The 25,347-nt window shown below is 43.5% G+C and overlaps 1 protein-coding gene across 5 annotated transcripts in view; it reads left to right on the forward strand.

The window, feature by feature from the left end:
- Positions 1 to 25,347, forward strand: part of ANAPC4 (anaphase promoting complex subunit 4) — a 221,010-nt gene that overhangs the window by 91,580 nt on the left and 104,083 nt on the right. For all 5 annotated transcript variants that reach the window (XM_029589903.1, XM_029589893.1, XM_029589913.1 and 2 more), the window contains exons 13-16: positions 1,075 to 1,117; positions 1,234 to 1,310; positions 9,331 to 9,431; positions 9,530 to 9,581. In XM_029589903.1, coding sequence (XP_029445763.1) covers positions 1,075 to 1,117; positions 1,234 to 1,310; positions 9,331 to 9,431; positions 9,530 to 9,581 — 273 coding nt within the window. The remainder of the gene's footprint in view (positions 1 to 1,074; positions 1,118 to 1,233; positions 1,311 to 9,330; positions 9,432 to 9,529; positions 9,582 to 25,347) is intronic.

Here is a 25,347-nt window from a genome sequence, read left to right on the forward strand (position 1 = left end):
GAGAGAGGGAGAGACAACGCAGAGGAAGTCACGCCGTCTCAAAGGGAACCCTCTTTAACTTTTTTTTTTTTTTTTCTTTTAAATAAAACAAACTTGATCCAACAGAAAAGTGAGAGAAAAAACAGAGAAGACAAGCAATCACTGTAAGAAATGGTTTAAAGCAATCTGGAGCAACCCAGATTCCACTACTCGCATCTGCTGGAGTCAGAAGATACTGAACTCCTGCAGAGGGGGTAGTAGTACTTATGGTGACGCCCCCTCGAAGCTTTGGCTGACTCCATCTGCTGGATTGGGGACATAACCCACTGTCTGGACTGATCCAGGTACGTACAGGGAATTCAATATTTCCTCCTCTCATCCCTTTTCAGATGGTCTTTCTGCCCTAATGATGGAATCATGCAAATTTGGAAAGAGATAAGAGGGAGCCCATAAAGCATGTAGTAACTGCTAATGTCACTGTACTTAAGGGCATTAAGCCAAACATGACTGCCTTTTCTGCATAGAAATTTGTAGCTTATTCAACCTGAAATTTAGGTGTGGAGCTCATAGCAACACCTGAAAGCAAGACTTTTCAGCTTCTTACCCACCCATATATGTACCGAAAACAAACTCGTCAAAACCACAATCAAGAAATCTGCAAAATATATTAAAGTACATATGTATTTCATGAAGGATTCAATATGCTCACTCTGGAGGCATGCAAGTTACTGCTGGGAATTTGCAAAATAATTGATTCGGTGCATATGTGGAATGTCTGTGGAAAACCTGCTTATTACTCTGACTACATCCTTCTGTGTGGAACAGCTAACTATTGCTTTAAAAGCAGAATTAAGAACTTATTTGAATTCTTTATACATCCCTGTGTGTATGAAACATATCTGTTAAAGTTGCCTCAGTGAGATTGTACAGTATAATTCTGTATGATCTTGATTAATTTCAGTCTGTAATCCTCTGGTTCAACCATTTCAATCTGTTGTATTTTTATTTATTCCTAGTATACCTTAAATTAGGGAAAGACTAGTTCTCACATCAGAAAGCAATATATAAACTGTAACCATCCTTTGTATATCGTAGCCCCGAACTTCAAGTATTATTGATGAACCAACTAACAGTAAAGGTGAGAGAATTTATTTTTTTTTTAGATTTTGGTTTAGTGTTTTCTTAAGTTGGTAATGCATAGGCTTTAACATATTAAAACAAATGTTTTTTTATTTCTGTTTTTTTTTTAAACAGGGTTTAAAGAAGCTTGGTCAATCTATTGAGTCATCCTATTCTAGTATACAAAAACTAGTCATAAGTCATTTACAGAGGTATGTTATTGCATCTGTTGAAGATCTTTGGCTGTGAAGGTGGGAGCCCAAACATGGGATACAGAAAGCTTGCAAACAGGTGGCCATTTGAAGCCACATTAAGAAAATTGATAGAATACAGGACAGACCAGCTTTAGGAAATAGCAGGAACCTTAATGAAAATTATCAGTTTCTGGGTATGATATAGTATAAGCTGAAAATTGGAAATCTTTCAGTATCATTTTATTCACAATACAGAAATCCTGTGAAAAATATAAAATGAACTATTGAAAACATATTATCTGAAGCAATTGATTTGGTGCCATGATTTTGATAACAGCTTTTGTTGGACAAGGCATATATCCCATGAAGTCCTAAGTTAGCTGGGTGTAATATTCTTTTAAAATGAGGACACCTTAAGTTTTCAAAGTACAGATAGTGCCATCGTACTTTTCATCAGCAGTTTCACAGTGTTTAATCAATTATGAAAGAAATGGATCGGTTTTCTAAATGGTAAAATATAATTTCCTCTACACTCAGGTAGGCCAATCCATACCGGTGGGTTATGCACTCCTACCAGCAGATACAGACAGAATAAACTGACTCGCTGATGACACCAACATCGGTCTGCCAGTATTCTCAGTCTCCCTAGTGGGAATTGTCCATGTTTTAAAAAATAAATAAAGGAGAAAGGAAAAAGGTTCAGTTCCTGAGGTGACACCAAGCTGGTCCCTCCCTCAGTTTGAAGGGTTGAGCCTCAATGCCTGGCCAGGTTTAAGCTCTAAAAAGAACGATTGTCTGAGGGCTAGGGGCAGCTCGGGGGTGTGAAGGCTTGTGACGTCTCCCCAGAGCTGAGCTTAGTTAAAAGAAAAGAGGGAAGGTGATAAGGATCCCCCTTCCCTACCGGGTCATTTCTCCCCTTCAGCGCTAAATCCCTATCCCAATCCCCTCCCCTCCCCCCCCCACACACTTCCAGTGAGTTGGTGAAGAGTGGAGGGAACGGCATTCTGATGGTGCAGGTCGGCAGTTAAGGCAGCATTTGCTCCTAGGCCCCCCTCGCAGGTCTTGTTGATCGGTCACGTGGTGGATGACTAGGCTGCAGTGGGCATTTTTTTTTTGTTTCCCACGCGCAAGTAGGCACAATGGAGCTGTAGCTTAGAGTCGGCACGCACATACGCATACGTGTATGCGCAAAAGCCCGCTGCCTAGATTTTAAGTGCATAATTGCACGGGTGTGTCCGCACACACATTGGTGTGTGTACAGGAGACCAGATGGATAGGAGAGTGGCTTTTTGGTGATGGATAATGGCACTGATGGCTAAAAAGTGAAAGTGTCTTTTTATTTGTGCTGCTTATTATGTAAGGGCAATCAAGCTGTCGCTATCACTTTGCCTATGCCAGTGCTGTCTGGAAGCTCAAGGTGATTTGCCTCCCAAGGATTTTGCTGCCGTTGGGGCCTCTTCCCTACCAATGGAGGATTCGGTGGTGGAGTTTGCAGGAGGTGATATGATGGACAGTTCCCCTCCCCCTTGTTCTCAGTGGGAGGGACATCTCAAGAGGAGGGCTCCGAGAGCACCATGTTTAGTCCTATGGGTCCTGGTATGGATTCAGCTGCCGCCTTCTGGGTGGAGTTTTTCCAAGGGTTACAGGCTTTCTGAAAGGGAAGCATCATAATTCTTCCCACTTGGTGTAAAAGGCAAGTGCTGTATAGGGGCTAACTCTAGTGAGGAAGAGGAGGAGGATCCTGAACTGTTGGATAATTCCACACCTCTGGAAAAGGGGGGAAATTCTGCCTGACTTGGAGTCACTTAGGACTACTCCACTTCTTTCACAAGGACAGGTTGCCAGGTCTGTTATCTCAGACCTTGAAAACTCTCGGAGTAGTCAGGAGTGACACTATGGAGTACAGAAAAAAGATCCCATCGTGGTTACCTTGCGCAAGGCATCCTGTTTCTTTACGCTCCTGGAACCAATGCAGGAGTTACATGACCTTGAATGGACGCTCTGGAAGTGTTTTAAAGGTGGGCATTCCTTGGTAGGCCTTGTACCCCTTGGATCCAAAGGCTAGGGAGCAGTTGTGATTCCCAAAGTTTGATGCCCTGGTGTGCGCTGCCACCAAGCGAACCACCATCCCGGTCGAAGGGGGAGCAACTCTGAAGGATGCCCAGGATAGAAGGATTGAGCCTGACCTCAAGTAGGCACTTGAAAAATGGCAATGAATTTGTAAATAATTTCTTGCTGCTGCATGGTGGCCTGAGCAGGTTTGCGGATCTTTCATGAGGCTTAAGGAGTAGGATCAGATAGCGAGCCGGCGATGGAACCAGGAGCCGAATTTTTAGTGGATGCGGGCTATGAATTGATGCATAAAGCTGCTAGAAGTGTAGCTTCCATGATAATGGCACAACACCTGTTATGGCTACATAATTGGTTGGTGGATATGATTTCTAAATCGAATTTAACAAGGTTACACTTTGTTGTCTCTTCTTCGGGAGTGAGTTGGAGAAGATAGCAAATAGATGAGGTGAATCCAAGATTCCGCGATTGCTGGAGGACAAGAAAGCAGCGGCAGGTACTTTTGGGGCAAGAGGCCACTCCAGGTACTGCCGTCAACTTCACCCATACAGCAGTGTGGCAAATCAGAAGTTGCATCCCTTCGGACGATCTCAGTCCTTTCAGCCCAAGCAGCCAAATAAGGATGTGAACTCTGGAAAATGTTTCAATGCCACTAATATATTTAACCAACAAATGTTGTTACTACACTCCTTTGTTGTTACCTATATTGATTCTCAAATCCTATATTCTTATATCTCTACTAATCCTTTCTGCAATTCTCAAGGGTCCAAATTACATATTCTACCCTTTCCAATTCTCTCTAATAACAAGCACAAGATTACCCACATTTCTCAACCAGCTATCTTATCCCAAAACATCTAGAGATATAAGAATATAGGATTTGAGAATCAATATGGGTAACCATGAAGGAGTGTAGTAACAACATTTGTTGGTTAAGTATATTAGTTGCTCTGCTAAGTACCGGTAAGTAGGCAGGGAATTCTCTTCCTTTGCGCCGGTATTCAAAATTAACAGTGTCCGGTGAGGGGGGAGTGACGCGGTGGTGTCGGGAAGCGAGGGTGCGCTGCCCGATTGGTTGGTGCTGGGCAAAAGGGGCTTGCCGAAGTGCTGCTTCCCCAATCATAATCAACACTGACGCACTCCTTATTTTTCATCTATTTTCAGGGGGAAAAAGTGCGTCCTATATGCCGGCAAATACGGTATTTTAAAAAGTTTTTACTGTGAGCTTTTGCCTCTACGGCCAACTTCTTTTCAAATTCTCTCTTAGCCTGTTTTATCAATGTCTTACTCCAAGGACACAATCCAAGGACTCCTCTAAAACATTCAGCCATTAATCATGCCATTTGCACATAACTTGTAATTTGACTTGTATATCGTTTAACCATTTATTCTTTCCTATTTCTTCCTCTTCACCAAGTTTTGCTACCCTTGTTAATTGTAACTGTACCTTCGGTCACCTCAGTTCTAGTTTGATGTATTTAATGCACTCCCGTTTCATGTAAACCAGCAAGATATGTTCTCATGATTGCCGGTATATAAAAACCTTAAATAAATAAATAAATAAAATAAATTTAACTTGCCAACAATTATTCTTTATCCTATTTTCTTCTGTTGGATCCTTCCAATTTTTGAATGAAGATTTTTTGGCTAAAATAGCCTTTTTCACCTCACTTTTTAACTATGCTGGTAATCGCTTTGCCTTCCTTCCACCTGTCTTAATGTGTGGAATACATCTGGCTGTGCTTCTGTGATGGTATTTTTTAACAATGTCTGCCTCTTGCATACTTTTTACCTTTGTAGCTGCTCCTTTCAGTTTTTTTGTAACTATTTTTCTCATTTTATCAAAGTTTCCCTTTTGAAAGTTCAGCACTAGAGCCGTGGATTTGCTTACTGTCCCCCTTCCAGACATTAATTCAAATGTGATCATATTATGATCTCTATTGCCAAGCGGCCCTACCACCGTTACCTCTCACCAAATCCTGTACTCCACTAAGAATTAGATCTAAAATTGCTTCCTCTCTCATCTGTTCCTGAGCCATAAAACGGACATTTATTCCATCCAGGAACCTTATCTCTCTAGCATGTCCTGATGTTACATTTACCCAGTCAATACTGGTGTAATTGAAATCTCCCATTATTACCACACTACCAATTTGGTTAGCTTCCCTAATTTCTCTTAGCATTTCACTGTCCGTCTCACCATCTTGGCTAGGTGGACTGTAGTATTCTCCTATCACTATACTCTTCCCCAACACACATGGGATTTCTACCTATAAAAATGTGATTGTGCATTTAGTCTCATGCAAGGGTGAAAGACTGATGTGCACAAACTGGGAGAGAGACTTTGGGGTGATAGTCTGCCAATTTGAAGGTGGCGAGGCAATTTGTAAAGGCAATAGCTAAAGCCAGATGAATGTTGGGATGCATAGAGAGAGGAATAACTAGTAAGAAAAAAGAGGTAGTGATGCCTTGTACAGGTCCTTGAGAGGCCTCACCTGGAATAATGTGTTCAGTACTGGAGCCCGAATCTCAAAAAGAATAGGGACAGGATGGAGGTGGTCCAAAGAAGGGCAACCAAAATGGTGTGGGGTCTGTATTGGAAGACTTATGAGGGGAGGCTTAAGGATCTGAATATGTACATCCTGAAGAGAGGAGGTACAGGGGGCAATATGATACAGACCTTCATATATCTAAAAGGATTTAACAATGCACAAACTTTGAACCTTTTTCGTTAGAAAGGAACAGTAGAACTAGGGGATCACAAAATGAAACTCCAGGGGAGAAGACCCAGTACAAAGATAAAGAAATATTTTTTTCATGGAGAGTGTGGTGGATGCCTGGAATATGCCCTTCCAGAATCGGTGATGAGGACGAAAACAGCAAACTACTTCAAAAGGGCATAGGATAAACACTGGATCCCTAAAGACTTGAGGATAAGAATGAAGAAAAAGGTGCATGGGTATAATCTGCACGGAACAGCAGTTAGTACCCTTAACCAGAAGGCATGGATGGTTACTACCCTTAAGCAATTAGCCTTGATGTTTTTTGACGCAACTGCAACTTTGACGTGGGGTGGGAAAAAAAAAGGGTTTAGGATTCTGAAGACAGCCAGCATTGGGCCCCAACTTTAATGGTCTGGGGTATTGATATGCTGACATTCGGGATAAAGCTTCTAAGGCCAAGTCCAAAAGCAAAGAACATTAAAGTAGCATTATCTGAATTATCAGGAAGGCTGCTCACCATGCAAAAATGTTGCAGTAATTTTATTATAGGTTTGATAGTTGCTTGGTCTTGCTTTTAAGTATGTTATTCTTAACATAAGACATGGGAGTTAACTGCACAGAGCAGCAGTTACTATTCTTAACAGACACATGGAGGCAACCTGCACGGAGGGGAGGTTACAATCCTTGGTAGACACTTGAGGGTAACCTGCACAGAGCAGCAGTAGCTGCCATGGGAAGCTTGCTGGGCAGAATGGATAGACCATTTGCTCTTTTTCTGCTGACAATACCATGCTACTATAGTTGCAAGCGCACTATCTCAAGGAAGGCATGCCCTTGGAGACACTGGACTGGTTGGTGCTCACGACAGACACAAGTCTTCGGGGTTGGCGGACTCACCGTCAAGAGTTAATGGTGCATGCTGTTCACTTGGTGTGTAGTTGGCAGGTCGAGCGGTGAGAGTAGTTTGACAGTATCACAACAGTCGCCTACATAAATCATCAGGATGTAACCAGAAGGTGTCGGTTGAGATAGATGCTCTCTTGGCATGGGCAGAGTAACATCTTCAGCCATTATCCACCTCTCACATTACCGGGAAGGACAGTGTGAGGGCTGACTTTCTCAGCAGACAAGCCTTAGACCCAGGAAAGTGGGAGCTGGCGGATGATGCTTTTTAGCTCATAGTTTCTCGATCGGGTTAGCCATATCTGGATTTAATAGTGAGCTACAGCAATGCGAAAGTGCCACAGTTCTATAGTCACAGAAGGGACCTGAGAGCACCGGCAATTGATGCTCTTATCCAACAGTGGCCATGGAGCAGGATGTTATATGTTTTCCCTCCCTGGCCAGTGATCAGCAGGGTAATTTGAAAGATTGCGAGTCATACTGAGACCATGCTTCTAGTGGTTCCAGATTGACCACGGAGCCCTTGGTACGTCAAACTCCAAGGACTCCTAGTGGGCAGTCCTTTGAGACTGCCGATCAGGGAGGATCTTCTGCATCAGGAGCCGATCATACACAAAATCTGGGTCAGTTCTGTTTTACAGTTTTGCCTTTGAGCGAGCTCATCTGCTCAGTGATATCCACATTGCGTTGCATTAGAAAGTTTTCTACATCTCTGGCTTATATTAGGGTTAGGAGTATATTCAATAACTGGTGTGGAGTGAGCGGTTCTCACCATTTCAGAGTAGAGATCTTACTGATTTTGGAATTTTTGCAGGAAGCTTTGGTTAAAGACTTGACCCTGAACACCCTGAAGGTGGGGGTGGCAGCTCTTGCATAGTATAGAGGGAGGATTAATGGTAGGCCCTTGTCCTCCCATCCTGATGTGTCTACATTCTTGAAGGGAGTCGAGCATCTACAACCTCCCTTGCGACTACCGATGCCTCTTTGGGACCTTAATCTGGTATTGAGATTTGGCGGGCTCTATCTTTCAGCTGCTGCATGATCTTTCTTTGCAGCTGCTTACTTTGAAATTGTTTTTCTTGGTGGCGATCTGTTTGGCGAGGCATATCTCCAAGCTGTAGGCTCTTCCTTGCCATGAGATGTTTCTATGAATAACGCTGGGAGCGGTGCAGCTCAGGAGTGTACCTTCCTTTTTGACAACGATGGTATCAGAGTTCCATTTGAAGTAGCCTATTTCCCTGCTTACACCGGTCAGGGATAGAGATGAGCAGGATTTTCAGTTGTTATATTCATAAATGTGAAGCAGCATCTGATGCAGTACTTGAAGGTTACTCGCTCTGAGGAAGACTGATTGGCTATTTGTTCTCCATGGTAGAGAAGGAGAACTGATGTGGTGGGTGACAGTAGCCTGTTGGGTTAAAGAAGTCATTATGGTTGCCTATGTTGATGCAGATGTTCCATTGCCTAGGCAATTCAGGGCGCATTCCACTAGAGCACGGATGGTCTCATGGGTGGAGGTTTGGTTATCTCCGATCGAGATTTGCTGGGCAGCAACATAGTCCTCCTTGCATACGTTCCTCAAGCATTAATGCTTGGATATTAAGGCTCACGAGAATGCGGCCTTTCTACAGGTAGTGTTAACAGGAACACAGGTAGCCTCCCACCCGTTTCGGGAGTAATTTTGGTACATCCCACCAGTGTCGATTGGCCTTTGAGTGCACAGAAAGGTGAAATTACTTCTAACCTGATAATTTCCTTTCCTCTAAGGAAGGCAGGCCAATCCACAACCCACCTTGAGCTGCCTACTTGACTTTGGTTTCAGTTCATCCCTTAATTGGGAACGGCACAGGGGATACTGTGTTCTGAGTTGTTTGAAGACCTGGTGAGTGAAGAATCAGCCCTTAAAATGTTAAATTTTTTACTGAGCTCAGTACTTCCGAGTTGGCTGGCCGTAATGAGTCATTAGCTGATAGTCTTGCTTCAAGTGTAATCAGTTTGTCCACAGTTTGGCTTTTCTAGAGATACTGGCAGGCTGATGTTGGGAAAGGGCTATATGTCGGTTATATCAGCGGGTCAGTTTCCTCCGTCTCCATCTTCTGGTAGGAGTGCATAACCCACTGGGATTGGCCTGCCTTTCTTAGAGGAAAGGAAATTATCAGGTAAGAAGTAATTTCACTTTTTAGACTTTGATCTTTGTGTTAAAGATGTAGTTTGTCTAAATTTAGATCTGAAAGTTTCAGAATTAGGGAGCATTAGAACAGATATTTTGTTTCACTAAATGAGATAAAATTACCAGTTAATCACTGTAATGGCCATAATATTCCCCATTTCTTAATTTATAGTGGATCTGAGGCATTGTTGTACCATTTAATTGAACTAAAAGGGATGGCTTTATGGAAACAAAAATATGAACCCCTTGGACTTGATGCCAAAGGCATTGAAGGTAAAATCAAGTTCCTGTTTAACTCATTAACCTTAGTAAGAGAAAATTGCCATGAGATTTTTTTTTTAACACATATATCATTTTTTTCCTTTATATAGAAGCAATTACTGCTGTTGGTTCCTTTATATTGAAAGCAAATGAGCTTCTGCAGTAAGTACCAATTTTATTTATTTATTTATTTATTTATTTATTTATTTAACATATTTCTATACCGGTCTTCATGAAGGGATTCATATCAGACCGGTTTACATGTAATTTAGGGGATTAACTAATTAACCAAAACAAGAGAGCCGAAGCAAAGTTACATAAAACAAGGGGATTGAACTTGGGGGCTAGTGTAGCTAGGAGGAAGAAAGACAAAAATTAACTAACGATAAAAATAGATGTGAAGAGTCCTGGGGCTAGTGCGAACGTTCCATCTGTTTGGCTGAGAGTGGATTGACCTAATAGACATTAGGGGAAGGCTTGGAGGAAAAGCCAACTTTTAAGTTTTCTACGAAAGGTAAGAAGGCAGGGTTCCAGTCTTAGTTCAGTCGGCAATTTGTTCCAAAGGCCTGGGCCCGCTGTGGAAAATGCACGTTCTTTGGTGGACGTTAGGCAGGCGGATCTAGTTGGTGGGATTAGTAGAGTTCCTTTATATGCTTCTCTGATCGGTCTTGCGGATGAGTAGAGTTTGAAAGGGATCTGAAGGTCTAGTGTCAGCTGATTGTGGATGGTTTTGTGGATTATGGTAAGTGTTTTATGTAGGATTCTGTATTTTATTCTCCAAGGGAGAATAAAATACAGAATCCTACAATACACACAATACACAATCCTAAAATACACACATTATTAAATATATACATGTTGCAAGTTTCAGTCCTTTTGGTTTCTTTCATGTTCTGTTCAGGATAGTCTAGACCAGGGGTCGGGAACCAATGGCTCGCGAGCCAGATGTGACTCTTTTGATGGCTGCATCTGGCTCGCAGACAAATCTTTAAAAAAAAGTAAAAATCTAACAAAACCCCCCACCCTCCTGACGCCCCCCAAGACCTCCAAAATTAATTTACTACAACCCCCCACCCTCCTGACCCCCCCAGGACCTGCCAAAAGTCCCTGGTGGTCCAGCGGGGGTCCAGGAGCGATCTCCTGGACTTGGGCTGTCGGCTGCCAGTAGTCAAAATGGCGCCGATGGCCCTTTGCCCTCACTATGTCACTGGGGTCGACCAATGATGGCGGTAGCCCCTGTGACATGTAAGGGCAAAGGGCCGTCGGCTGCCAGTAATCAAAATGGCGTCGACGGCCCTTTGCCCTTACATATGTCACAGGGACTACCGCCGCCATTGGTCGACCCCAGTGACATAGTGAGGGCAGAGGGCCGTCGGCGCCATTTTGACTATTGGCAGCCGACAGCCCAAGTCCAGGAGATCGCTCCTGGGCCCTCGCTGGACCACCAGGGACTTTTGGCAGGTCTTGGGGGGGTCAGGAGGGTGGGGGGTTGTATTAAATTAATTTTGGAGGTCTTGGGGGGCGTCAGGAGGGTGGAGGGTTTTGTTAGATTTTTACTTTTTTATTAAAGATTTGTCTGTGAGCCCTGGACCCCCGCTGGACCACCAGGGACTTTTGGCAGGTCTTGGGGGGCGTCAGGAGAGTAGAGGGTTATAGTAAATTAATTTGGTAGGTCTTGTATGGTTCTCACGGAATAACATTTTAAAATATGTGGCGTTCATGGCTCTCTCAGCCAAAAAGGTTCCCGACCCCTGGTCTAGACTCAGATTATACTCCCAACAAGCAGAATGTCAGAACTAATTTTCAATGTTAACTACTTAAGAGAACCCACAAAGCTTATACCACATCAAACATAAATCTGTGTAAGCATTTTTTATTATTAATGAGACCACACAATAAAAATTCTAACTAGACAGAAAGTACTATCTAGCTCAACATTCATCACATTCACACCATTCAATCATCACAGTAAAAACATCACATTATTTAATATTCACAAATAATTGATTATATGTTCATCAGAAATATACATGGACACACAGTACAATGAATCCCACGAAATTGTAAACAATATCATGTGCAAATATTTTAATAATTCTCAACAAAGATATTCTAATCAATCATATTCTCCAAGACTAATTATGGACCACTGGATCGGTAATATATATCATCACCTAAAGGCTAACCCTTTCAATGAAAACTTCCAATATCCAGTGTCCAGATGAAGATTCAGCACTGTCCACTGGACTCCTCCAACAAGCGATCCTTGTTTCACCCGAAAACCACGGGCTTCTTCAGGGATGAATTCTCGCCAAATCTCCACTCACCAACAAGTTCTCTTTAGACCAAAAAAACTATAATTAAAAATCTATCCAAAACCCCTTATACACACTAGATACCATTCAACCCAACCGCTTACCTTATACACCGAATAAATGCACTTCTGAACCGACTCAATTCACCGGTCTCCAATTTCATTTCTTTTCTTCACTTCAAATATCATTCAAACATATTGAAGATTGTTTCAAAAGGTAATATTTTAAACCATTATATCCGGTCGCACAAACTGCAACCAAGAAAATACTACAAAGTTAAAATAACCGAGGAAACACAACCCCATTATCTGAGCAAGCACCATACTAACCACTATGCTTTTCCCCCACTGATGTGGGGGAAAAGCATCGTGATTCTCCTCAGTGGGTCTCAGTGAGTGGAGCCAATCCGGGGATGCAGGGAGCACCATTGGGACTGCATCGGCAGAGAGAAAAATTACCAAAGTTGCTTCCACAAGAAAGGCCTCCCTCTCTCGCAGTTCGGGAATGGTGGCCATCTTGAAATCAGCTCCCGCATTACAGGAAACTGCAGGGGAGGGCCTGGCCTGGCGGCCTGAGTGATCTTCAACCAGGAAAGTCCCTTGGAAAATTCGGGGAGTGAGGATGAGTCCCTGAGGAAGGGAATCGGATTCAGAAGAGACTTTCCATGGAATTTGTGCTTTTTTTTTTTTTTTTTGGCACAAAAGACTGAGACTCATAAGAGGGCCTGATTGCCCAGTCCTCCTTAGCAGACTGTATTCAAAAAGGGCGGATCCCCCAGGAAGGCTTGAAGCGGTGGTACAGGGGCTGCACTCCTCAGACACAATGGAAGATTCTGAGGGGTCCGAAGGTCCATAGTATTATCTGTGGGGGACGAGGATGATGAGGATCCCTCTGGGTCGAGGGACCTTCTTATAGTGGAAGGGGGTGACCCCAAAGTGATGCAGCTCTTCCAGAAGGAAGAATTTCTTCTGCTAATTCCCCGTTTTTTAAAGAAGTTTGGGATTAAGGTGCAGCAGGAAGAGTGATGACAAGGGCGGTCATGGATGGGCTCCTGGATCCAGTGAAAGTGTTCCCATTCCATAGGTCAGTCAAAAGACTGGTAATCTGGGTGTGGGATACCCCGGAGGTGGTTTGAAGGTCGAAAGAGCAATGACAAAGCTCTGTCCACTGCCGGAGGATGCTTTTTTTATTTTAAATTTTTATATCTTTTAAATATTTATATCTTGCATCATCTGAAATTCTGAGCAGCTCACAATAAAACATACAAATTAATTTAAAACATACAATAAATATATTTAAACAAAATTAAAATAAAGTAAATACATAAAACATGATAGCATAAAAATTAAAACAAATTTGTTAAAATAAAACATACATAAAAATGTAAAGAAACACTAAGCAGTGGTTATTACTGCAATCTAAAATTGTTAAAAGAATGCTAACTCAAATAAATGAGATTTAAGCTGCTTTTTAAAAGTTTTAGTACACTCCAGCTTGCGTAACTTTAGAGGTAGCTTATTCCATAACTCAGCTCCTGCAATGGATAGTAGTTTATCTCTGGAATCTGCGAGCTGTATGATTTTATGGTTAGGAATATTAAGAAGACATTGACCTTCAGATCTAAGATTTCTAACGGGGTGGTGAATTTTTAACAAGGTATTTAAACAAAGAAGAGCATCATGTCTTAGAGCGTTATGTATTAAAACTAAAACCTTATAATGCACTCTGTAATCAACTGGTAACCAATGTAGTAATTTTAGAACAGGTGATATTGATTGAACCTTGAAGTAACAGTTAAAATCCTTGCAACTGAGTTCTGGATCACCTGCAGGGATCATAAAGTATATTTTGGTAGTCCTAAGAATAAGGAATTACAATAATACTGTATGAAAATTGGAAAATTCAAGATAGGGTTTTAATTGTAACATCCTTACTTTCCAGTAGGAAGTTTTTACAAGAGACTTAGTATGTGTTGAAAATAATTTAGAATCAAGTAGTACTCCAAGGTTTCGTACTATGTCCATAATAGGGATTTGTATGCAAAAAGTGTTAGTGAAACATAACGAATGAGTTCAGTTTTTTCCTCATTAAGTGACAACCGATTATGGAATAACCATAATGATATAGAAGTAAGATAAATAGTGAGTAGGCTCAGAGTACTCTTCACATCACTTTGACAAGGAATCAAAAACTGAATATCATCAGCATAGAGATAACAACAAAGGCCAAGACCAGATAATAGTTTACAAAGTGGTCTTATGTAGATGTTAAATAGAGTTAATGAAAGGGATGGCCCTTGAGGAAATCTAGTCCCAAGGGGGAATCATGATGAGCTAGCAGAGCCTTTTCTCACTTGAAAAACTCTTATCAGAGGTGAACCATTGGAGAACTTCATCTTTTAAACCAATTTGCATAAGTCTCGAGCATAAAAGTTTGTGATTGTCAGACGCAGATGATAAATCTAGTAAGGCAAGAATGGAATTAGAACCATTGTCAATTCCTCTAATTATAAAATCTAAATTAGCTCTTAATAGTATCTCAGTGCTAAATTTTGGTTTAAATCCACATTGATAATTGTATAAAATTGAGTTATCTTCTAAAAATTGCTGTAATTGTTTAGATTCTGCAGACTTAATAACTTTTGCTAAGAAAGAACTCAAGGAAATTGGCCTGTAATTATTTGTCAATGCTATCTCCAGATGGCTTCTTGATCAAAGGGTGCACTGCAGCTTTCTTTAATAGAAGCTGCTAAAGCTTCCTTTGGGAAGTCCTGGAAGAATTCATGCCACCCTTCAATGAAGAATTGGTGAATTCCTCTCAGTTAAATTTCAGTGCAAATTTGACTGCTCGCCGTGCCCTGGTGGGCCTGAAGAAACAGAGCAGGTAAAGCGGCCGCAGTGTTTCCCCAAGTAGGGCCAAAGGAGGGGAAGAGGATGTGGCATCATCTTTGGCATACATGGGGCTAGAGGAAAGCAGTTGCAAGCTTGAGGAGAATGCAGGGAATATTGGACTAGCTGAATTCTTAAATTTAGGCACAGAATTCTATCAGGAATAGGAAAACCAGAAGAATGCTGCTGGAAGTTTCTGGAAGTTTTCTTAATGATGTATGTTTAGGGTATAACAAATATTACTGGTAGATTTCCTTAGCGAACATGATTTAGCCAGGAAAATGGGCTTTGGATGATGATGTATTTGAGATAGGCCAGAATTGGATGATTCTAAATGTAAACTTGATGGATTCCAGATAAAACATAAAAGTGAAAACTATATCAGCAGATGTCAAAACAGCAAACTGTAGCAATGAATGGCAGTTCAAACCAAAATATTTCCACCCATTCTGTTAATAGCAAGGGTACTAAACAAAATGGATCAAGAGAGAGCTTGAGTGATAGTACTTTTACGAGACTGGCTCAGAAGACTGGCAATCAGCATATTATTCGTAAGAGAGGGTATTTTGTCACTGCGTTCAGTGTGGCATGAGAATCAAAAGCCCTAGCATCATTATGTGCATTTTTAATGAAAGGAAAAGGTGACTGACTGAAGAAATACTTAGGTCTAAAACCAGTCTACTAATTATGCTAATTATTCTAGAGTTTGTAGTATATTTGCAAACTGAGGTAGGGAACTAAGTATCAAGTATTCAGGCATCAGTTGTGAACATACTTGGATTCTTACAGACGGGTTAGAGTAGAGGTTATATGCAAATACAATAGGAGTTCAGGCATTTACTTTAGATATTTTGTGTGAGGGTGTTGCAAACAGGATGTTAGAAGATTTCTACTTTCCTGGCGTGTAGCCAGATGGACTCAGAACGAATGGGATAGTATCCGCGTGCTAGCAGTTGGAGACGGATCTGACGTCAGCACGGGGGTGCATATATCCCCACAGGAAGCGTAGCGATTCAGTAATTTCCGTCTCCAAAGCAGTTTGGAGTGCCTGCACGCTAGTTGAGCGTGCTTTCCAAGACTTACACAAGACCTACGAAAGACGGACCATCTGTTCGTCCTGCACAGCGGGAAGAAGCAAGGTGAAGCGGCCTCGCGGCCCACCATCGCCCACTGGATTAAAGAAGTGGTCAGAGCAGCGTATGTAGAGGCTGGGAAGTCTCCGCCTCTACAGGTCAAGGCTCATTCTACCAGAGCACAAGCGGCATCTTGGGCAGAATCCAGGATGCTATCGCCTGCGGAAATCTGTAAAGCGGAGACCTGGTCCTCCCTCCATACCTTTTCCAGGTTCTACCGTCTGGATGTCCAGGCCAGGGAGGACTCAGCATTTGCGAGGGCGGTACTACATGGTCCTCAGGCAGCCTCCCGCCCAGGCTGGGAGTAAAGCTTTTGTACATCCCATTCGTTCTGAGTCCATCTGGCTACACGCCAGGAAATGTTGAGATTACTACCTGATAATCTCCTTTTCCTTAGTGTAGACAGATGGACTCAGCATCCCGCCCAGCTGCCTGCGTACATGGGTTTCACCGATTCAAGGTAAGCCATGTCATCCGTTTCCATAAGAGCGTACACTCTACCAGGTGTCAACGCCTTCCGGTTGGGAATGCTGGTGGTCTCCAGCTACTATCAATCGGTCAGGGGAATCCTATTTCACTTTTCACTGAGCGTCAGTACACACATCTATAACAGCTTTTGCAAGGAAGATTACTGAATAGCTACGCTTCCTGTGGGGATATATACACCCCCGTGCTGACGTCAGATCCGTCTCCAACTGCTAGCACGCAGATACTATCCCATTCGTTCTGAGTCCATCTGTCTACACTAAGGAAAAGGAGATTATCAGGTATTAATCTCAACATTATGTCAGTTTGAGACCTAAATATAGATTTAAGTGTGCTAATACAGTCATAGAAACATATAGAAACATAGAATTGACAGCAGAAAAGGACCAAATGATCAATCCAGTCTGCCCAGCAAGCTTAAGGTAGTAACTGCCACTCTGCAGGTTACTCCCATAATTCTCTTATGGGTAGTAACTGTTATTCTGTGCAGTTATCCCCAAACCTTATGATACCCATAAACATTTCAGCTAGTAACATTGTTTTCTGAGTGTTGAGCTTTCTTGAAAATTCAGACGTTGTTGCTTGATGTGCTTTGCTTATGGATTCGGCTGTAGAAGCAGTCCTGTGCTTTTTCCCTTATATCTGCATATCAGTACCCCAGTCTGTAGAAGTCATGGCCCTCTTGATTGTTGTCTGAATCCAATTTCTCTTTTCCACCTGCCGTTGAAACGGGGAGCAATGTTTCAGTTGCATTTAAAAGATTCAAGGCTTATTGGTTAGGGGTAGTATTTGCCATGCTTTCTGCTAAGGGTAGTAACTGCCACACCAGCAAGTTACCCTCATGCACACTTTCTCCATTTCCTTTAGGACTTGGCCATAGAAACTATCCTGTGCTTTTTCCCTAATGTCTGTGTGTCAGTATCCCAGATCATATAAATCAGGGCCCTCAATTGTCTGAATCCTATTCCTCTTTTCCCCCTGCCATCTAAGCGGGGAGCATCTGTTAAGGATAGTAACTACTGTACCAGCAATTTAACCCCATGCACGCTATTCTTCATTTCCATCCTCTAGCCATCTAAGTGGGGAGCAATGTTGTAGTTATATTAAAAGCATCAAGACTTATTGGTTAAGGATAGTAATCTCCATGCCTTCTGCAATGGGTAGTAACTGCCGCACCCACAAGTTACCCATCTGCACACATTTCTCATTTCTGCCCTCTGTCCTTTAGAGTTCCACAGTGTGTTTATCCCATGCCCCTATGACTTCTTTGAATGTTTTTGTCCTCCAGAAGGGCATTCCAGGCATCCTCCATCCTTTCCGTGAAGAAATATTTCCTGAAGTTGGTTCCGAGTCATCACCCTGTAATGCCCTGTACAAGGGCATTATCACCTCCTTTTTCTTACTGGTTATTCCTCTCTGTGCAGCCCAGCATTCTTCTGGCTTTAGCTATCGCCTTGTCACATTGTTTTGCCATCTTCAAATGACCTGACATTAACACCCCAAGATCCCTCTTTTAGTCTGTGGAAATCAGTCTTCCCTGTATGTACCAGGATCAGTCCAGACTGTTGGGTTGTGTCTCCCTTCCAGCAGATGAAGTCAGAGAAAAAAACTGAAAGGCACCCCCTCTTAACCTGGTGTGCCACCTGCGATCCTTCAGTATTTTCTCTGACTCCAGCAGAGGAGGTCAGCAGAACCTGCGGTCCTGATCCTATAAATTTATTTCAATTCTGGTAGTTCTTTTCCAGAGACTTTGAACCTTACTTAGGACAACTTTGGCTAGATAAAGTCTGTTAAAAAAAAAAAAAAAAAGTTTAAAAAAAATTAGTTTTACTTTCTAGTCAGAAGGGAGCAGTGTTGATCCTCCCAAGGCTGCTGCAGCCTTGGTCGAGGCACGGCTGGGGCTGGATCCCCCGATAGCCAGATTCCCGGAGTTGCTGTGTGATCTGGTGAGTGGGGGATTAACCAGTGGGCCGGTCCCTCCCCCATGCACTCTGAGACATTAAATTCCTCGAGTGCCGCTTGTTTAGGCGACAGGAGCTGGATCCTTTGATCCCTCATGTCCTGGTGGAACTGGGCATTTTACCCTGCAACCCAGTGCGGAGCCTACCACGGTGGATCCAGTCCTATCGGGGCTTCCGGCCCCTCCTAAAACCTTTCCCTTTCACCCAATGCTCATGCAGCTCGTGACCCAAGAGTGGGAGTCTCCCAAGGCGACCCTTTGGGTGGGGAGGGCGATGGAAAAGCTCTACCCATTGCCAGATGAGTCCTTGGACGTCCTCTTTACGGAAACATGGCTCTATGAACATGACATTGTCACTTTAAATAACTTATGTCCTACTGGCTACACTCCCATATCCCAACCCCGGACCGATCGTAGAGGCGGTGGATTACTTACAATAATCAAAACATCTCTCGCTCCAAGTAAAAAAACTATCATCCCTAATGAATCAAGAATTGAAATGCTATTAGTTACGACATCTCTGTTAAACATCTGCCTCATTTACAGTCCTCCTGGTATAATTCTCAATCAACCATCTTCTCTACTTGAATCCATAGTCACCTTACCTTGTGATTTATCAAATACTATTATCGCCGGAGACTTTAACTTACATTTTAATAAAATGCAACAAAATCCAATCATAGCTAATTTTTCAGATGCACTTCAAGGTCTTGGCTTTAGTTCACTCATAACAGTTCCCACACATAGACAAGGAAACACTCTAGACCAACTATACTATAATCAATCAAACATAGAATTTTCCTCTGATATCACTGCAGTACCTTGGTCTGACCATTATCTCATTAAAGCCACAGGTAAAATAAAGACCCCACATAACACTCAATCACATCCACCTCAAGATAACTCTAGTATCCTACGTCGGAAGAAAATTAACAATGATCTCTTTCTCAACACATTAATGCCAATAATCAGTCAAAATTCATACTCTGACGTAAGTGATATAGTAACTTCTTGGAACAAATCTATTACAGAAACATTAGACCAAATTGCACCACTAAAACCACAAAAATCAACAATAAAAAAAACCAGCTACATGGTACAATGATTCCCTAAAAAATACCAAACGTAAACTTCGCAATCTTGAGCGAAGATGGCGTAAAAATCCAATACCCGCACGTAAACAAGAATATCATGCACTTTTACAAAAATATAAGAAAGAAATAATACATACTAAAAAATCTTTTTACTCCACCAAAATAAAACAAGCAAACGGAAACCCAAAAACTCTTTTTTCAATAGTAAAAAACCTAACGACGATACAATCCAACTTACCATCTGATATTTCCAATGACTTTTGCAACAATATTGCTTCATTTTTCAAGAAAAAAACTGAGGACATTTCACATGAATTTAAACTCTTACCAATTCCAAAAAATAATACCCCCCAACTTGCTTGTGCTTTCTCCGAATTTTTACCAGTAATTGACAGTACCATTATTCAAATACTTACTAAATCCAAACCCTCAAATAGTCCTTTCAATCCATGCTCAGGCTTTTTACTTAAAGAATTAAAAGACCCACTTGCCCCTATCATTACAAATATAGTAAATGCTTCATTACAACAAGGCATATTCCCAGATTCCTTAAAACAAACTGCTATCATACCCATTCCAAAAAAGAAAAACCATGACCCCTCAGATGTCACCAATTATCGCCCTATCGCTCTATTACCATCCCTAGCAAAAATTATAGAATCAGTAGTACTACACCAAATATCTGATTATATTGAAGAAAACAACATTTTACACACTAATCAACACGGCTTTAGAAAAGGTCACAGTACCGAATCTTTACTCATATCATCTTTTGACACCGTAATTCGAAGATTCGATTCCAATACAAATTACTTACTTGTACTAATTGATATTTCCGCCGCATTTGATACAATAAATCATGACATTCTCATTACTAACCTAACTCAAATAGGCATCTCTGGTCCCCCTCTGCAATGGTTTACGTCATTTATATCTAATCGCCAACAAAAAATCATGACAAATAAACAATCCTCAGACTGGTACTCTACCTCTACAGGAGTACCTCAAGGCTCAGCCTTATCAGCTCTTTTATTCAACCTATACCTATTACCCTTATGCAGACTTCTGGACGGCTTAAATTTAACCTTCAAAATTTATGCCGATGATATTCAGTTTATTATACCCTTCACTGACTCATGGTCTAAAACTTTCTCTTTACTGCAATTATACTTGTCTACAATCAAAACTTGGCTTTCTCATAATAGGCTAAAACTAAATACAAACAAAACAGAACTAATCTATCTATCCACCATTCCAGATTCAATTTACAAACCCCCATCAACATTTACCTTTGAGAACCAAATCATTTCCATAAAAACACACGCAAAAAACTTAGGGGTAATTCTTGATTCCAAACTATCATTGACAAACAATATATCTGAAACTGTAAAAAAAAGTCTTTTTTCAAAATTCACATGCTAAAGCAACTAAAACCATTACTCCTTCCAAATGATTTTCACCTGATCACTCAAACACTCGTTTTATCTTCATTAGATTATTGCAATGCTTTATATCTTGGCTTACCCCGATCAACAATTCATCCACTTCAACTAGTTCAAAACGCAACTGCCCGTATGTTATACAATATCCGTCGAAATGAACATATCTCTCCGATTTTACAACAATTACATTGGCTCCCAGTATCATACCGCATAATATATAAAATGCTATCCACTATACACAACCTAATATACAATACTGATTCAATCTGGCTATGTTCATTGTTACGAATTTATAAACCATCCAGACAACTACGTTCCTTTGACAAATGTTTACTAGAAATTCCTACTGTAAAATCTGTTAGCCTATCATTGACTCGTAAACGCGTTTTTTCAGTTGCAGGTCCGACATTATGGAATGCTTTACCAGACTGTATCCGTTTGACTTCTAACCGTAGAGAATTTAAAAAATCTCTGAAAACTCATTTATTTACTCAAGCTTTTCATCTCTAAAATTTTTATAATTCCATGCATTGTATTTAACATTCTGTTTTAAAATTGTTTGTGTTTTTGTTTTTAAATTATGTATGTGCTTTGACCACTTGTAAACCGCCTAGACGGATATATATTATCCATTGTGCGGTATATAAAAACTTTTAAATAAATAAATAAATAAAAATCCCTAAGGTGGATATGTCGGTCTCTGCTGTCACCAAGCAGATGACCATTCCTGTAGCAGGAGTGGCTGCTCTTAAAGATTTGCAGGATAGAAGGCTTGAGGTCCTCCTCAAACGGATCTTTGAGGTGTCGGCACTGTGTGTTCGAGCAGCTGTGTGCAGTAGCCCCATGCAACGGGCAACCCTTAGATGGGTACAGCAGTTGCTCACCTCCCAAGAGTTGCCTCTGGCGGAAGCTGAGCAGGCGGATAGAATGGCGGCAGCAGTGGCTTACACCGCGGATGCCTCATATGATCTTCTGCGTGCCTCTTCGCGCAACATGGCTTCGGCGGGATCGGCTGATGTTTCTTCCAAGGCCCAGATGGGCAATCTTCCTTTTAAGAGGAAATTCTTGTTTGGGGATGATCTGGAAGCCCTTATCAAATCCCTTGGGGACAACAAGGTGTACAAGTTGCCAGAGGATAAGCCCAGGACCTCCAAGGCTTTTGGTACGGTGCGTACCCAATTTCGGGGCCAGCACAGATTTCGGCAGGCTAGGGCTCCTACCTTTACCTCCCGACAGCAGTCGCAGAGATCTCAGTCTTGGTCTAGTTCCTTTCATGGCCGCAGGCTCTTCCGTGACGGGGGTCCTCAGGGAGCCACGGGAGGAAAGCCATCCAAATGAAGGTGCACTGGCCTTCTCCCCGGTTCCAATGGTGGGCGGCCGCCTTTCACTATTCCTCGAGGAGTGGGTCAAGATTACGTCGGACCAGTGGGTCCTCAGTATCATCGAGCACGGTTATGCGTTGGATTTTGCTCTCCCATTGCGGGATCTGTTTTTGGTGTCGCCCAGCGGGTCTCATGCCAAACGGGCGGCAGTAAGTCAAACCCTGGGTTGGTTGAAGTCCCTGGGAGCCATTGTTCCGGTCCCTCAGGAGGAGTGCAGGACCGGCAGGTACTCCATATATTTTGTGATCCCAAAAAAGGAGGGATCCTTTCGTCCAATCTTGGATCTCAAGAATGTAAACCAGGCTCTTCGGGTACCTAGTTTTCGCATGGAGACTCTCCGCTCAGTCATTGTGGCCGTCCACTCCGGCGAATATTTGGCCTCTTCACATAGGGATCCGTGACAGTCATCAGAGATTCCTCCGGTTCATGGTCTTGGGGGAGCATTATCAGTTCCAAGCACTCCCGTTCGGATTGGCGACAGCTCCTCGAGTCTTCACCAAGGTGCAGCGGCCCTCAGGCGGGAGGGCATCTTGGTTCATCCCTACCTAGACGATTGGCTCATCTGGGCAAAGTCGGAGGTACTTTGCCAAGCGGCAGTGCACACGGTATTGCACCGGCTCCAATCTCTCGGTTGGGTAGTCAACTTCATCAAGAGCCAATTGGTCCTTTCTCAGGTTCTGAACTTCTTAGGCGCTCAGTTCGACACTTCGGTCGGCAAAGTCTTCCTTACCCAGGGAAGGATGAGCAAGTTATTAGTGCAGATCCGATGGCTGCTGTCACTATCGCTTCCCCGAGTTTGGGATTACTTGCAGATGCTTGGTTCTATGGCGTCTGCTCTGAAATTAGTCCCTTGGGCGTTTGCACATATGAGACCTTTGCAGATGGCGTTGCTTTCTCGTTGGGATCCGAAGTCGGAGGAGTTCCAGATCTGGTTGCCCCTCTTGGAACCCACCAGGTTCAGTCTCGATTGGTGGTTGATTCCGGCCCACTTGCAACGGAGTATGGACCTGGAGGAACCTCAGTGGGTGATTGTGACGATGGATGCCAGCCTCTCTGGCTGGGGGGCGGTTTGCTAGTCAAGGGCCATTCAGGGTCGATGGACGAATCGTCAGGCGAAATGGTCCATAAACCGATTGGAAACCAGGGCAGTGCAGCTGGGGTTGTGCACCTTTCTCCCTCTGGTTAGTCAGTGTTCAGTACAGGTCTTGTCCGACAATGCGACGATGGTGGCTTACATCAACCATCAGGGAGGAACTAAAAGTAGTCTAGTGGCCTTAGAGGCCGACCGGCTCATGGCCTGGGCGAAGCACCATCTAGTCCGTCTGGCAGCCTTGCACATAGCCAAGGTCAACAACATTCAAGCAGATTTTCTCAGTCGCCAGCATCTGAGCGGCTGGGGAGCACACTGCAAAGAGCTAACCGCCCAGGAGCGGTGGACCAGAGAAGAGTCGGGGTGGAACATCAACCGACTAGAGGCACGGGCAGTCAGGTTAGCCTGCCTGCAATTTGCCCACAGACTTTGAAACAGAGCAGTCAGAGTGATGTCGGACAATGCCACCACGGTGGCATACATCAACCGACAGGGCGGAACCAGAAGCCGACAGGTATCCTTAGAAATAGCCCCCCTGATGGCTTGGGCGGAAGCAAATCTCCAGGACATCTCCGCCGTCCACATTGCCGGGAAGGACAACGTCACGGCAGACTTCCTCAGCAGAGAAAGCCTAAACCCGGGGGAATGGCAGCTGTCGCCCACGGCCTTCCAGATGATTGTGGATCAGTGGGGGACCCCGGGCATGGACCTACTAGCGGACAGGTCCAACGCTCAAGTACCCAGATACTTCAGTCGCAGGCGGGATCCTCTATCCCACGGGATCGACGCCCTGGTGCAGCCATGACCTCCGGGGATCCTGCTATATGCCTTTCCCCCATGGCCCCTGCTGGGTGCCATTATACGCAAGATTCAGCGGCACAGAGGCCTAGTTCTTCTGGTGGCCCCGGATTGGCCAAGAAGATCCTGGTACGCAGACATGAGAAGACTACTGGCAGGGGATCCTCTACCCCTGCCCCCTCACAGGGACCTGCTGCGACAAGGTCCCATCCTCCACGAGAATCCAGTTCCATTCTCTCTTACGGTCTGGCCATTGAGAGGGCTAGACTGAAGAAAAGGGGATACTCGGGGCCGGTAATAGATACACTCCTCCGAGCACGCAAGTTCTCCACATCACTAACTTATATAAGGATCTGGAGAGTATTTGAAGCCTGGTGCGAAACTCGCAGCACCAATCCGCATGCCGCTAGAATCCCCATCATTCTGGATTTCCTGCAAGATGGACTCCAGAAGGGTCTGTCCCATAATTCTATCAAGGTTCAGGTGGCAGAGCTATCCTGCTACGGTCCCAGGAGTGGAGGCAGCAGCATTGCCACACACCCAGACATTTCACGTTTCCTGAAAGGAGTCAAACACATCCGCCCGCTACTGAAGTGGCCAGTGCCCCTGTGGAACCTCAACCTAGTCTTGGAATTCCTAGCGGGACCTGCCTTCAGACCCCTCCAAGGCCTGTCCCTCCGTTTGTTAACCTTGAAGATGGTGTTCTTGCTGGCCGTATGCTCAGCACGCCGCATCTCAGAGCTACAAGCGCTGTCCTGCCGCGATCCGTTTCTCAGAATCACTCCAGGGGCTATCCATCTTCGCACAGTTCCTTCCTTCTTACCCAAAGTAGTCTCACACTTCCACCTCAACCAAACCATATCCTTGCCAACCACGGAAGGTTTGAAGAAGTCGGAAGAAGGTCGAATACTGCACCATCTCGACATCGGCAGGCTGCTGTCCAGATACCTGGAAATGTCGGAAGCAGTACGAAAGACGGACCACCTGTTCGTCCTCCATAGTGGGAAGAAGCAAGGAGAAGCGGCCTCACGGCTGACTATTGCCCGCTGGATCAAGGAAGTTATCAAGGCGGCCTATGTAGAAGCGGGGAAACCACCGCCTCTACGGGTCAAGGCTCACTCTACCAGAGCCCAAGCAGCCTCCTGGGCAGAAACTAGGATGCTGTCGCCTGCAGAGATATGTAAAGCGGCAACGTGGTCCTCCCTCCATACCTTCTCCAGATTCTATCGTCTGGACGTCCAGGCCAGGGAGGATACAGCATTTGCGAGGGCAATCCTACACGGTCCTCGGGCAGCCTCCCGCCCAGTCCGGGAGTAGCTTTTGTACATCCCATTTGTTTT

The sequence above is a fragment of the Rhinatrema bivittatum genome, chromosome 1 (genome assembly GCF_901001135.1).
Source record: "Rhinatrema bivittatum chromosome 1, aRhiBiv1.1, whole genome shotgun sequence".
NCBI classification, from domain to species: domain Eukaryota; kingdom Metazoa; phylum Chordata; class Amphibia; order Gymnophiona; family Rhinatrematidae; genus Rhinatrema; species Rhinatrema bivittatum.